A 16,433-nucleotide genomic window follows, 5' to 3' on the forward strand; every position below is an offset into this window, starting at 1 on the left:
CCCCCGAATACCGTTATCGGAGTACAACCCTCACACGTTACAGACGAAGAGCTTCAGCTGCCTCTTTAGACCCGCGTAACTTTGATTCAATAACGGTCTGGATATTGTAGCAGCTTTAATTCCTACTTATCTAGAATCGACCCCGACATTCTCAATATATGCCGTTAAGTAATACGTCTGGAGGCCGTTATGGAGTATGGTAACTCAAATCAGTTAGTCTCTGTCAGTACGAGAATCTGCGGTGTTCGTCTTGCAACGACTCTTCAGCATTTCTATCAGCCTGGAGATCAAGCTGTAGATGGCGCAGGTTTGCCTTGCGGAGCCATTCTAATGCCATTTTGCAGGCTTATCTCACATTTGCATCGTAAGGTTTGCCTCTGTGGAATGCTCGCCAAAAATCCTGCAAATGTCTTCTCTTTCGATGTTGAAACGCGGGCACCGGAATAGCACATGCCTTGCACTCTCCAGCTCGTCAGGGCAGACCGGATAGAATGGTCGTTTTCCAAATTAAAGCGGTGTGTATACTCTTTAAAACATCCGTGACCACTCAGGAGCTGCGTCAAGTAGAAGTCAACTTCCCCGTGCTTCCTTCGATACCATTTTGGTATGTCTGGGATACGTTTGTGGGTTCAACGACGTTGCTGCCACACACTGAAGATTCGTTGCCTCTCTTCTTCTTTAATAACACGGATCGGTGGGTACGGGTTTTCCTCGGAAAGACTGTTGTGGCATCGTCTGAAATCGTGCGATAAACGCTCGCAACTCTAAGCGCGCTTAGTCTATGTGTGGTTCTTATTTCTTTTATACGCGATTTTTTCGCATTTGCCCAGATCGGCGCTGCGTATGTAATCACGGATATTTTTTCTTTTTCCGGGATGACGCCCGTGAAGAGGAAACTCTCATAGCAATATGCCCGACTTGTATCATCAGAGCTACACCTACGTACTAAACACCTCTCCACAATCTACCACTCTTCCCGCGGAACTGCCAAAAATTTATTACCTCACGGGGCTGGTTAGCTCATAGGTTGCTAGTTATTACGTCTACGAACCTCCGCGCGTCTTAAATCACTGTGAATATATTTTGCATGCGCGCAGATTCGCTTCCAGTTATCACCCGATTTCAGCATAAAATTTATAATATTTTCTTCGTTTAGTATGCTACAGGTTTCCGGAGCATAGCGTGGGCATTGGAAAAAGACGTGATTAGCGTCTTCTTCCCTTCATGGTTCTTTTCTAACCACGTCGTAAGAATTAGTCCATGCGTCCATCTATATTTTGGTGATCTGTTCCATCAGTCTTGCCAGTGGGTGGTGAAACGACGACTCTCTTCTTCTACAATATTTTATGCCTTGCTCCACATTCTCTGCATTTTTTCCCCCAAAATGTCTACGGGGACTAGACCTGCAAGCATTGTCCGAAATTGTGCGGAAGCCGCAGATAGTCCGCAAAGCTTATTTCAATTTCGTGGGTATGTTTTGCCACCATTACCACCGCGATGCCATCCAATGACTTTAGTTCTAGGGGGCATATGCAGTTCTACAACCGCGACATACATTAAGTTCCACACCAGTCGACCTAGAACTGATCCTTGAAGAACCCCTGCTAACACTACATACTCCTCAGTGCCTTTGCCGCTTCTAAAGTTCAGTTTACGGTCCGTGAAATAGCTCTTAGTTATTCTGATAATATAACTAGACGACCCTATTTTTCCAGGGGTTCTAGTATACGCTGCCAGCTAGCTATGTTAAAAGCGTTTCTAACGTCTAGAGTTAACACAACGCAATATTCTTATTTCCCGCCGAGCCATGGATGTGATGACAGTTAAAAGCTGCTGTCGTTTTTCTTCCCGAGGTCCTCTTATTGCATAAGTCTTGAAAGGCCAACAAAGCTAGTCAATGCTTTCACCGACTGGAAATATTTTCAACTGCAACTAGAACAATTAGACAAATATAACTACATCATTACTTGGGAGCAGCTCGATAACGCAGTGCTTCATTTTACTCAACAACGTAAGATGGGAGCGTGGAACAATACACCATCAAAACAGGCTCCCAATGCGAAAAAATGTTTATCAGAAACAGCAAACCAGATCTTCAGAGATTAAAACGAAATTGAACTTGAAAAAAAACATCTACATACAGCGATCAATAGATTTACAAATCGTGATAAAAAATGATAAAAATTCAGAGCATTCTTTGGTCTAAGTTTTTAATAGACCACTGTTAAAATTGACGAGAGAAACTGGGTTAAAACAACCAAGAAAAAGGTGAATCTATTTGCTGAACATTTAGGAAAAACTGATGGAGTAGAACCTATTGGAAACTCTTCGATGTACGATAAAAAGTCCCCTGGATTTGATTTAATTAGGGTTGAAATCCTTCGGAACCTGCTAAAAAATTGCATTGTCTATTTGACCAGTTTTTTTAACAAGTGACTCAACTCTAGGTGCGTACCTATATATTGATATATTCGTCGAAGTTTCCATGATACCTAAGCCTAGTAAATTACCCCACGAAGTGTGCCCTTACATCCCAATATCTCGGTTACCAGTAATGTCGAAGTTTTTTGAAAACATCACCAAACACTCATGAAAAACAAACGTTTGGATCCCACTCACCAAGTTGGTTTCAGAAAACATCATTCAACTCGATCAAATACATGGGATAAGAAATGAAGAATAAAGCTAAACAGAAGCAAGTCAGCACATATCGTGTTTTCCCTAAAAACGCTACTTACAAGTCAATCTTCATAATCACATACGTCGACTAGGCCAAATATCTAGGCATAACCCTTGATGACAAACTGTGCTGGAAAACTCATGTCAAGAAAAAAGGAGAAGAGCTTGACTTGAAAATAAATAAGCTACTATGCTTTACCTCATTGGTAGGCTCTCAAGCTTATCAATCGGCAACAAATTACTTATTTACAAAAATATCGGTTTGGACTTGCGGATGCGCTAGCCAAAAACCCCCTGACACTGCTGCCCGCCTGGATCCGAACATCTGTCCAATTTTCCAGCCGAAGCAGCTGTTCTAGGAATCGAACGTGATCACCTACGTGAGGCCGACCACGGGGATCCCCGTGTGGGATTGGAGATTCGGCAACTAGATATCCAACACAAGCTAATCTAAAGGGCTGAGTAGTTGAAGACTTGAAGCTTCACCTATGGTGTAAGTAAGCTCTGGTCCACAGTAATCCAGTGATAAGGTGTAGGTGGTTATCAATAAAACGAAAGCTTCAAAAGCCATTGGCCCCGACGAAATTAACATGTTGATGTTAAAAAACATGAGTACATTAGGAGTAGGATATTTCACAAAGGTCAACCTCTCCTTCGCCACTCTCATAACTTCTGAAAAGTGGAAAGCAGGGAGGAAGGTACCATTATTGAAAGCTGGAGAGTCCTATCGCCCGGTAACTATTCTTTCCCCAATAGGGAAAATAATTGAGACTCTCCTCACCGCCATAAACACTTAGGTTAACCGCGGGCTTAACCAAAATCGCACCTGCAAGAGAAGCGTCCTAATAGCATTGGTCCTGTCAAAGTTTTCCGATACAGTCAGTCACTCCATGCTATTAGATTATATCCAACAGTCAACTCTCCTGGCGCAACTGCAGAAGTGTTCCGTAAACTGTATAGGAGGATAAAGCAAGGTGTGCCGGAGGGTGGTAACTTTTTACCCTTATTTTTTCAACTTTTATATCTCAAAGCTCCCTCAATCATCAGAGGGAGTTCTACTCGTCTCTTGAGCTGAAGAGTGTTCGATAATGGCGTCCAGCAATGACGTTTATCTCGTCAGCCTATCTCGCTTTTTCACTGTAAGGAATCTCCAGCTTTGCACCACTAAATCCACAGCGAGCCTTTTACCACCTGGACGAAGGAGGTCAAACTGCAGTTAAAGGTGAAAGTCAATGCCACGCCAATACTAACCGTTAACAACCCACCTTCGCATACAACCGCGAGCAAGCAATTTCTGCCAGGCTGCTACCGTAGGACCGTGGGAATCAACCCTGCAGAAATTCGCTAGGGCTTGAGCTACCTTACAGGAGAGTCGGGGGTTATCTCTTCGACTACACCGACGCGATCCAAGACCAAGCACAAATGTAAATACTGGAGTGGACAGTATATAGACATACAATAAACGACATTCAACGGGAGACTATCGCTACCTTACTGAACTCCTGACCCCCGAGTGCCGTTGTCGGAGTTCAATCAGCACCCATTGGAAGAGCTTTACCTGCCTCGTTAGACCCGCGTAACTTTGGCTGAACTGGATATTGTAGCAAGTTAAACTCGTACATATCCCAAATCGACCTCGACATTCTCAGTATACAATACTTAGTCCTGCCATAAGTTCTGTTACAAGTTAAGTCCATTATAGATATGAAATTATAATACTACTTTTACTGAAGTTAGTTTAATTTAATCATGCAAATATTAAAAAAATTTTAATTTTCATTCGAAATGGTTACCATTTCCTTTTACAAAAGCCTTCAAATGATTCGGCCATTCAGTTATTGAAGCACGCATGGTTTCCATGGGTATTGACGTCTCTGCTCGAACCAAAGATTGTTTGAGACCTTCCAAATTTCTTTGAGGTCTTCGACAGGCCATGTTCCCTAATTCTAACTACAAACTGTGGTTCAATGGATTCAGATCTGGGCTTCCAGACGGCAAATCTTCTTATTAAAAACTTCTTCAACTGCAAAAATTTTCTCATCTGTGAAAAGAATATTTTCATGGCCGTTGACCGTGTGCCACCGAAGAAGCTGCTTGCATCTGTCGAGTCTAATTTTCTTCAAGCGCGTTATGAAAAGATGATCAGTTGAGCGACAAAAGGCTTTGATGTGGAGATTATCTTTTAAGTAGTCTTGACATGGATCTGGTCCATACATTCATATCTCTAGACTTGATTTTCTGCTTGTTGAGGGGATTTCTGCGAATTCTTTCTCGAATGGCCTTAATGGCTTAATGGATTCGAGCCACGCGAGGACTACCACTTCTTTCTCTGTCTGTCACTTCAGACTTTGGGAAAAATGACTGACATTATCGAAATATTAAGTTTTTTCATCAATTCGAAAATCTCACGTGGACTTTTACCGCACTTATGTAATGCAATCGGCGGCCGCCGTACCCGAACGGGTTGGTGCGTGATTACCATGCGGAATTCAGAGAGATCGTAAGTTCGAATCTCGGTCGCTTTTCCAACAGCGGTCGACCCTCGGCAGACAATGGCAAACCTCCGAGTGTATTTTTGCTCCTTATAAAAAGTATCTGCAGGTCCCTCCATTGTTGTTCCACAAATCAAGACGCACGCCACAAATAGGAGGAGGAGCTCGGCCAAACACCCTAAAAGGGTGTACGCGCTAATTATAGGTATATATATATATATATAGACATATGTAATGCAATCACTGTAATGCGATTTTCATTAGCGGTCCACTCCATTGTTAACAAGCGAAATTTTCTACGAATTTGATTATAATTTATGAGTAGACAATGCATACGAGCTAAAGCAAAAATAACTTTTCCCGGCGAATTTGTTCTTGCGACATGCATCGTAAAATTTGTCACAGAATTTATGTCATGACTAAGTATATCTGCCATGTGAATGTACCCTGCACGAATTTACTATTGGCTGTACAACGAATTAATTTCGTATTTTTTTGTTAAAAACACCATTTATCTATATATAATATATAAAAATTCAGCCGTTTTTCGCGTTGTGATGAACTTTACGGAGAATGGCTCAACCGATTTTAACCAAACTTTGCCACATTGAAGAGACACATGTGGAGAAGGTTTGTAACTATGTTTGGTTAAAATCTCCTGTACTTCTTCGTCAACACACAGTATACACGAGGCAGCGTTCTTTTTACGCGTGTGGTTGGTATTGTAAACGGTTGCATGGAGTACATTTTACTCACATATGTACAAGTTAACGCAGCAGTATTTATGCCTAAATTTTCATTCCATTACATACATTTCAATGGAATGCAAACATACATACATATACATATATTCATACAGCAGTGGCTGCACGCCTGCATTCGCATAGAATAGAAACATACAAATTAGCAGGCACAGCTGTAGCTGACCGCCTGCAATAATTAATCGTAACACAATGCTGCTGTGATTAACTTAACACTTTGCTTAAATACTTCTTCTTTACACCCACACTTCGGGATAACCGAAGCAAAACCATTAGCTCAACGAACCTGAACAGGTCGTCGCTAAAAAAGTACTTAAACAAGGCCGTTTTCTTAGAAGATTACCAAAGGTTATCAGTAATAGTGCATAGTGAAAGCAAGTGTTAAAACTAATAAGAAAGTGTTTTATTTGGTAAAGTGTTCAAGTGAAGCAGTTTCCAGGCATCAACCAAAGAGATAAAAAAAGTGCGTCAGAAATATTTAAGAGAAGAGATTGTTTTCACATTTTCCAACGATATTTTCACGAAAAATTTACAAAATATATATTAATTTTGCAAATGATTGATAACAAGTGAAACAGTGAATAAATGGTGTGAAAAATACACACAACAGAAATCGGCAAAAATAATTAATATTTTAGAAGTTTTTACTTTAGATATTTAAGAAAAGATATTGTTTTCACACTTTCCGTAGATATTTTCAAGAAAAATTTCAAAAATATACAATATATTATTTTTGCTGATCATTTCCCATTTCTGTTCTGTGTAATTTTCAATTCAATTTTATTTTTAAAAGATGGCGCTAACAGTATGTTAATTTGAATTCCAGTTTAAAAGCAAGAAAAGAAGCAATCAAGAGCTCAGAGTGACATAAAGAAGACCACTTTGATTCGGTAAACGAAATGCCAAGAGGTAGAAGACATGCTAACATCGGACGTAGTACACGTCACAATAGAAATATGCAAAATCACAGACAAAATGAAAGTGAGGAAAATCATGCTGATAGATTAAGTCAACAAAGAGATCGTACTAGGTCACGTTCTCAAAATCGGCCAATAAATATCAATTCTGTAAATTTGAATGGTGCAGCATTTCAATATAATCCACAACTTGATTATTCATCTCACAAATACGTTGTCATCGGAAGTATGGATAATTTTTGCGGATTTTGTCAAGCATTGAAATTCAAAACTGAAATACCAGGCATGTGTTGCGCTGCAGGAAAAGTTCGTTTACCAGACATACAATATCCGCCCGAACCATTAGCTACATTATTATCGGGAACATCACCCGATTCCAAACATTTTCTTGAAAAAATTTCCACACATAATTCATGTTTTCAAATGACATCTTTTGGTGCTGGAAAAATTATAACCGATAACTTCATGCCAACGTTCAAGGTAATACATAAACTTCAACGTTCAACAACATTCGCTGACACATCTAATGAATCATTAGATTTTATGGACACAAATTATGGCTTTTTTCAGATTCAAGGGCAAGCACATCACTTAATACGTTCATTACTACCACTACCCGATCAAGAGTCAAAATTTTTGCAAATTTATTTCATTAATGACAACGATGATGAATTTGAAGCACGGTGTGCATTTTCCAGAAATATAAACAGAGTCATTATGAGAGAGTTACAAGATTTATTACACACACACAATGTTTTGGTGCAAAGTTTTAAAACAATAATCGAAAGATTGTCATCTGATAATCATAAAATTAAAATTGATGCAAAAAAAAAAAAAACGCCTGCCGGCGAACATCGTGGAAGATACAATCAACCAACTTCAAGCAACGAGGTTGCAATTGTTATATCTGGAGATGAATTTCAAGCAAGAGATATTGTTTTGCAAAGAAGAAACGATACACTGCAACGTGTTGATGAAACGCATCGAAAATATGATGCATTACAATATCCTCTTATGTTTTGTCGTGGTGAAGATGGTTATTCGATTGATATAAAACAAATAAATCCATCAAATGGTCAAGAAACAAATAAAACTGTGAGCGCAATGAATTATTATGCATACAGAATCATGATAAGAGAAAATCAAGAGAATTACATTTTAAAATGTCGTAAATTATTTCATCAGTATATTGTTGACATGTATGCGAAAATAGAAACAGAACGATTGAATTACATTAGATTCAACCAAAGAAAATTACGCTGTGACGAATACATACATTTACGAGATGCAATTAACAACGATACCAACGTTAATAACATTGGTCAAATGGTAATATTACCTTCATCGTATACAGGCAGTCCAAGGCATATGCATGAATACGCCCAAGATGCAATGTGTTATGTCAGAAATTATGGTCGACCCGACTTATTCATAACTTTCACATGCAATCCGTAATGGACAAAATTGATCACATTATATGTGCTGAAATTCCAGATATAAATGAAGATCCAGAATTACATACTACTGTAACCAAAAACATGATTCATGGACCGTGTGGTACGTTAAATCAAAATTCTCCATGTATGGTTGATGGTAAATGTTCAAAAAACTACCCAAGGCAATTAATTGCTGAAACAATGACTGGAAATGATGGATATCCATTGTACCGTAGAGGATCACCAGAAGATAATGGAAAAACAGTCACTGTGAAAATAAATAATCAAGATGTGAAGATCGATAACCGTTGGATAGTTCCGTATTCCAAATAATTATCGAAAACATTTAACGCACATATAAATGTTGAATATTGTAACTCCGTAAAATCCATCAAATACATATGCAAATATATCAATAAAGGAAGTGACATGGCAGTATTTGGAGTTGTAAATCGAAATGATGAAATTACTAATTACCAAATGGGAAGATACATTAGTAGCAACGAAGCAGTTTGGAGAATAATATCATTTCCGATTCATGATCGCCATCCAGCTGTTATTCATTTGTCAGTTCATTTAGAAAATGACCAAAGTGTTTATTTCACTGAAAGCACTGCTCAACAAATGGCCGAACGACCACCAGCAACAACACTAACTGCATTTTTCAACTTATGTGAAACAGATTCATTTGCAAGAACATTGCTTTATTCAAATGTTCCTAAATATTATACTTGGAATGCATCATCAAGGTCCTGGGTACGAAGGCAACGAGGAATACCTGTAGATGGATATCCAGGTGTTCATTCGGGTGATGCAATCGGACGACTTTACACTGTGCATCCAAGTAAAGTGGAATGTTTCTATTTACGTTTACTCTTAGTTGATATTCCCGGCCCAATATCATTCGAAAGTTTGAAAGGAGTTAATGGTCATCTTTGTTGTACTTATCAGCAAGCATGCAAAGAATTGAATTTGCTTGAAAATGATAATCAGTGGGATGCAACTCTTATGGATGCATATGCAACAAGTTCTCCACACCAAATAAGAACACTATTTGCCATCATTATTGCTACATGCTTCCCAGCAAACCCAAAAGAATTGTGGACTACTTACCAAGAATACATGACAGAAGATATCCTACATCAAGTACGTCGCATTACTGCAAATCCAAATTTGAATTAAACAGATGAATTATATAATGAGGCATTAATTAAAATCGAAGACTTTTGCCTGATGATTGCAAATAAAACTCTTAGTGAGTTAGGTATGATCGCACCAAATCGTCCAATGCATGATGCATACAATGCAGAATTAAGACGTGAAAAAGAATATGATCGAAATGATCTGAACACATTTGTAACAACAAACCTACCAAAATTAAACACAGAACAAAGGCAGGCATATGACACAATTATAGACAATGTTGCAAATGGAAGAGGAGGAATATTCTTCTTAGATGCACCAGGTGGGACTGGAAAAACGTTTTTGTTGTCGTTAATTTTGGCCACCATTCGATCACAGAATAATATTGCATTGGCTTTGGCATCATCTGGAATAGCGACATCTTTATTGGACGGCGGTCGCACTGCACATTCTGCATTAAAGTTACCATTAAATATGCGAGTAAGTGAAGAACCAGCTTGCAACATTTCTAAAAATTTTGGAATGGGAAAGGTTTTACAAACATGTAAAATTATTGTATGGGATGAATATACGATGGCTCATAAAAAATCACTGGAAGCCTTAAATAGAACACTGAAAGATTTTCGAAATAACACAAACGTATTTGGTGGTGCACTAATTCTATTGGCCGGTGATTTTCGACAAACTTTGCCTGTTATTCCCAAATCAACAGCAGCTGATGAATTGAGAGCGTGCCTTAAATCTTCTAATTTGTGGAGATATGTTCAAAAACTCACATTAACTACTAATGTTCGTGTGCAGTTACAGAATGATCCAACAGCTGCTGAATTTTCCGAACATTTGTTGCAAATTGGAAATGGATGGAAGCCAATTGATAAGAATACAGGCATGATCACACTTCCAACTAATTTTTGTACCGTAACAGAATCAAGAGTACAATTAGTGCAAAATGTATTCCCAAATATTGCACAAAACTATCGAAATCAAGATTGGCTAAGCGAGAGAGCTATATTAGCTGCCAAAAATGTCGATGTCAATAAAATCAATGCCAGTATTTTGACTCGAATTCTAGGTGAATCACTAATCCAGACGATGTATTGAATTTTCCAATTGAATTTTTGAATTCACTTAATTTGCCTGGCTTGCCACCACATCGTTTGCAATTGAAAGTCGGCGCAGTGATTATTATGTTGCGAAATATCAATCAGCCGAAACTATGTAATGGGACAAGATTAGCAGTGAAACGGACAATGAACAATGTAATTGAAGCAACAATTTTGAAAGGCAAATTTAAAGGTGAAGATGTTTTGATTCCGCGCATTCCAATGATTTCAACAGATTTGCCTTTTGATTTTAAGCGACTTCAATTTCCCATTCGTCTTGCTTTTGCTATTACAATCAATAAGTCTCAAGGTCAAACACTTGAATTATGTGGAATTGACCTAAGTTATCCATGCTTTGGACATGGACAACTGTATGTAGGATGTTCTCGAGTAGGGAAACCATCGTTACTTTATATTTATACACCGCACGGCGGCCGCCGTAGCCGAATGGGTTGGTGCGTGATTACCATTCGGAATTCACAGAGAGGTCGTTGGTTCGAATTTCGGTGAAACCAAAATTAATAAAAAACATTTTTCTAATAGCGGTCGCCCCTCGGCAAGCAATGGCAAACCTCCGAGTGTATTTCTGCCATGAAAAAGCTCCTCATAAAAATATCTACCGTTCGGAGTCGGCTTGAAACTGTAGGTCCCTCCATTTGTGGAGCAACATCAAGACGCACACCACAAATAGGAGGAGGAGCTCGGCCAAACACCTAACAGAAGTGTACGCGCCAATTATTTTTTTTTTTTTATTTTATGAAAATAAAACCAAACATTTTGTGTATCAGAAGGCTTTAGAATAAATTGTTAGTTTACAATCATTAGAGTAAGTCACTAAAATAAATAAAACATTGTTATTAGAATAAGTCACAAAATAATGGCCGAGCATGAATTAAATGATGAAACAAGAAAAAAACAAAGAACACTTTTCATTTATATTTTTCTTTCACCCAGCGAAGCGGGTGAGGGTCCGCTAGTTTAAGTACAAAAGTGGAAGCGGCATTTTGTTTTCCATCTTTCAGGCAATTTATGGATTCCATCCCAAAAAAACTTCTCATCTTTTGCGCCGAGAAAGTCATCAAGCCATATTTTAATACCTTCAACATTGGTGAACTGTATTCCAGTAAGGTGATTCTGCATCGACAGAAACAAGTGGTAATCAGAAGGAGCTATGTCTGAGCTATAAGGCGGGTGAGGTAGAATTTCCCATCCGGCATTTTCCAAATAATTTTTGACCGGTACTGCAACATGTGGCCGAGCATTGTCATGATGGAAAATCAATTTCTCGTGTCTGGTCGCCCATTCTGGCCGTTTTTCGGCTATTGCTTGCTTCAAACGTATTGTTGCCTGTATAGCTTTCCCGTGATCGTCTGGCCCGATTTTAACAGCTCATAGTACAGCACACCCTTCTGATCCCACCAAATACAGAGCATTACCTTCAAACCATGAATATTCGGCTTTGGTGTCAATTTGGCTGGTTGTGCTGCTTTGTGAATGTATCCGGCTGCTTTTGAACGATTAGAAATGGCTTGCTGAGTGACTTCCAATGTTTTCCAAGTTCTTCTTGAGTTTGAAATGGATCTTGATCGAGTAATGCCTCCAATTCGTCGTCTTCAAACTTTTTTGATGGACCTGATCGCTTTTTGTCTTCTGTGTTAAAATCACCACTTTTAAATCGTGCAAACCACTGCTGACATACTCTAACCTCTGGAGCGTATTCAGGGTAAGCTTCTGAAAGTAAACGATTTGCAACTGTTGCACTTTTCTTTAAATTGAAGAACAAAAACAAACCTCGCCGCAAATGCTGTTTCGTTGGAACGTAATTTGACATTTTGAATGTAATAAAAAATATTTGTTTACTAATATTCACTGTGACATATCAAATTTACTTCATTAGCTGTCACTGTCAAAATATTGACTACATAAATAGATATGAGGTTAGTAACAAATACGAAATTATCCGATATATATTCATATGTCCTCTTAGATGAGAGCCAATTTTTTCACAAAATCGAAATTTTTTTCTTCACTCATCTTATAGTAAATCATTTCAAGAATGTTGTGTCAAAATTTTAAGTGGATCGGAGCAGAACTCTCAAAGTTATAGCCTTTGTAGGCACTCTACCTCGAATGCGGAGCATCGATAATTTTTCAGAGTCATTTTTTCAAACGCGTTTTTCCCGAAACGACTTCTTAAAAGTCGGTGCCAATCACAACTCCGAAACTATTCAACCGATTCTTTTCAAATTTGGCACACGTTTTCTAAATCAAAAATACCTGCCCCCCCACTGTTTTTTTTCAGTTTTTTTTTTAAGGTTGTTTTTCACTTACAAATATGGCGAAATTTTTCGCCAAAAATGCTCGTTTTACGTTTTTTTGCCACCAAAACTACAAAAATGAAAAAAAAAAAAAAATTTTATTAATGGGGGGGGGGGCATTACGTCATACTTTAACTGAAAAATTCGACTTTTTTAGTTTCAGATGATTTTACGACGAATGCCGATTGGCACCGCAGAGCATCTCTCGAAAAACATATCTTCAAAAAAACTCTGTCATGGGCTTATTTGTCAATATTTTATTATTAATATTTTTAAAAAACTTATTGAAAAGATGTACAATAATATGCAACTGATTTTATTAAAGTATCTTAAGCCATATTTCTGTAAAAAATTAAAAAAAAGTGTTTTTTTTTTAGCGCTAAACCCTACCACCCCCTTAAAGTTAAAGGAGTTATACAAATATATTCCTTTCTAAAAAATACGTTAGAAAAAGCAAATTGACCTGTAACTTATAAAACTTTAAATTTTTTTAAGCTAAGAAACTACCGAAAGATGTGAATCCTGTTGGTGTGTTTGCAAACAATGAGCTTGATTTAGAAGAAGTAGACGTATATGGATTCGATTACGACTATACCCTGGCATGCTACAAGCCTTGTCTACATGACTTGCTGTACAATTTAGGCCGTGATAGATTGGTAAAAAAGTTCAAGGCAAGTTGTATATATATTTTCGCTCCTGTTATGTACTAGGATAAAGGTAATCATTCTACTTCCAGTATCCTGAAGATATCTCAAAGTTAGAGTACATTCCGGGATTTGCAGTTCGTGGCCTCCATTATGATATCGAGAAAGGTTTGCTTTTGAAGCTCGATTCATTCCTTCAAATACAGCTTGGCTCGGTTTATCGAGGACTCACTAAGATTCCCGATGTGGAAGTTTTAAAACTTTATAAAAATCGCATATTACCTATTGCATATGTTGAGGGCCAATCCAAAAACTACCAGGTAATTAATATCTATTGAATTCTATAGGAGTCTTCAGACCGTAAAATTTCCCGAATATCATATAAACTAATACCGGGTTGTCGAAGTATACGTGTAAATTTAGTTAGTAGCATGAAGTTTTATTTAAAAAATACTTAAATAGAAAAATAAGTGCATTCTGGCTAAATATAATATAATATATTCAAAGCTACCTAATTGAAGCATTACCGAATCTGGTCTGAAGACCTCTTATTTTAGTTTAGCTATACTGCTCATTTTTGGTTTCCCTAAGCCTAATGCCAGGGGAAAAATGGTTCAACTAGCTGACTTGTTCTCCGTTCCCGAAATGTGTCTTTTGTGTAACGTTGCGGAGTATTTTGAAGGAAATCACATCGACTACAACCCCGAAATCTTGTTTCACGATATTAAATCAGCGGTCCAATCATGTCATCCTATAATGCACGAAATTGTTATGAAAAACGTGGAGGATTATATTGAAATAAACTCCAGATTACCGGAATATTTTGAGAAATTAATTAAAGCGAGCAAAAAATTGTTTCTAGTAACTAATAGTCCTTTTTCCTTTGTGTAAGTAACTTAGTTTTAAAATCTGATATATATAAAACTCCTTGACTTTGTACAGAAATCGAGGAATGACTCTGTTGGCCGGCGAAAAGTGGCGAAAATTTTTTGATGTTATAATAGTTCAGGCGCGAAAGCCAAAATTTTTTACAGATGATTCGCGACCCATTCGCTTATATGATGAACAAACAAATTCACATGTTTGGGATCGAGTTTCTAAGCTTGAAAAAGGGAAAATATACTACGAGGTAAAAAGGTATTACTGATAAGAATTTTCCGTATATTCATGTATTGATATTCCCAGGGAACAGTAAAACAGCTACAAGATTTAACTGGATGGCGTGGACATAATGTGCTGTATTTTGGTGACCATCCATATAGCGATTTGGCAGATGTGACATTGGAGCATGGATGGAGGACGGGAGCTATTATTAATGAGCTCACTGTACAACATTTACATTTAGCTCAGTAGCCTCAGAAAGTGTTACTAATTATGTTTTTTTCCTCTTTAAAACAGCATGAGATTGAGACATTGAATAATGTTAGTTTTAAAACTAACGCGAATTGGCTTCAAATGCTAACCCAACTCATAGAAGAAATTCAAGACTACGACTGTGAGGCTGCACAGATATGTTTAGAAAAATGGCAACTAGAACGAGATATGCTCAGGTAAACGATGATCCATTTATATATTCAATAAAAATATTGCTTAATGATTTAGGAATCAAACTAAAATGGTGTTTAACAAGCAGTTTGGCAGCGTATTTCGGACATATCACAATCCGACGTATTTTTCTAGGCGACTTTTTCGTTTTGCTGATATATATACAAGTGATATAACAAATTTGGCCAACTATTCTGTCTTTCATACATTTTATCCTCGACGAGGAGTAATGCCCCATGAATACATTTCGTACTTCATGTAAATAAAATGTATTTATTATAAATATTATATAAGCGCTGTCATAACCGTAATCGATTTGTAAATTTTAAATCTATCGTTGAATTTTTTACAGTAGTTCTTCCTCGAATTTAAAAGCTAGCTATTTTTATTTAGATAACGCTTATTATTTGACAACACTTAATTAAGCAGTAGCCGCTAAAAGCCCAAATTTGGCTAACTACTAAAATTAATTTAAGTTAAGTGAAATAGGTCTCCACATGTATTTTTTTTCGTCAAAAGACCAAGCTCAGATTGATAAAATCATGTATGCCTTGATAACAACTAAAGATACTAATAATATAAATACATACAAATAAAATTGTATTTACTTGTTTAGCGCTTGAAATGTTACTCATAGGTATTGGTAATGTGTTGAATAAATCTGTTATTAAATGCAATACATAATTATACTATACAATTTATTGAAGTTTTGTTTTAAAAGGCAAAAAAGAGATTGTACTAAAGAGTAAGTAATATGGCGCATTTTATAAATAAGTGAGCTATTTATTTTTTCAAGTATGGAATCAAACGCCAAACAAGCAACAATACAGTTTTCAACAATAAATTTATAGTACTTGTTTCGAGCGTTGAGTTATCCAATCAATTTAATCTGAACCTTTTTATGAATACCGACAAGTTCCTGTCTTCATAGGCACCCGAGTTGGCACAAATAATGGCGATTTCTCTTGTGCTGCAAATATCAACCTGTATTGCCAATTAAACTCTTTTTTTCGCTTTTTTTCACTCTATGTATATAGAGTGAGTAACATCTTATTTCATGCAGTTTCAATTTAAGTAGCATATATAGATTGTTGTAAGGTGAAAACCTGTCGCAATTAAAAAAAATTATATATTAATATTTAGTTAAATGTTTTACCAACAAAGGGAGCAGAGCATAATTCGTGGAAATACGACCGCCGTAGCCGAATGGGCTGGTGCGTGACTACCATTCGGAATTCACAGAGAGGACGTCGGTTCGAATCTCGGTGAAACACCAAAATTAAGAAAAACATTTTTCTAATAGCGGTCGCCCCTCGGCAGGCAATGGCAAACCTCCGAGAGTATTTCTGCCATGAAAAAGCTCCTCATAACAATATCTGCCGTTCGGAGTCGGCT

General features: G+C 37.4%; 1 protein-coding gene across 1 annotated transcript in view; it reads left to right on the forward strand.

The window, feature by feature from the left end:
- Positions 1-15,735, forward strand: part of LOC129251342 (5'-nucleotidase domain-containing protein 3) — a 90,719-nt gene extending 74,984 nt beyond the window's left edge. The window contains exons 2-8 of the mRNA XM_054890739.1: positions 13,345-13,520; positions 13,586-13,813; positions 14,085-14,380; positions 14,436-14,622; positions 14,679-14,819; positions 14,892-15,043; positions 15,096-15,735. Of these exons, the coding sequence (XP_054746714.1) occupies positions 13,345-13,520; positions 13,586-13,813; positions 14,085-14,380; positions 14,436-14,622; positions 14,679-14,819; positions 14,892-15,043; positions 15,096-15,300 (1,385 nt within the window). The 3' untranslated portion in view covers positions 15,301-15,735. The remainder of the gene's footprint in view (positions 1-13,344; positions 13,521-13,585; positions 13,814-14,084; positions 14,381-14,435; positions 14,623-14,678; positions 14,820-14,891; positions 15,044-15,095) is intronic.
- The last annotated feature ends 698 nt before the right edge of the window (positions 15,736-16,433 follow it).

Source organism: Anastrepha obliqua, unplaced genomic scaffold, assembly GCF_027943255.1.
Source record: "Anastrepha obliqua isolate idAnaObli1 unplaced genomic scaffold, idAnaObli1_1.0 ptg000012l, whole genome shotgun sequence".
NCBI lineage: Eukaryota > Metazoa > Arthropoda > Insecta > Diptera > Tephritidae > Anastrepha > Anastrepha obliqua.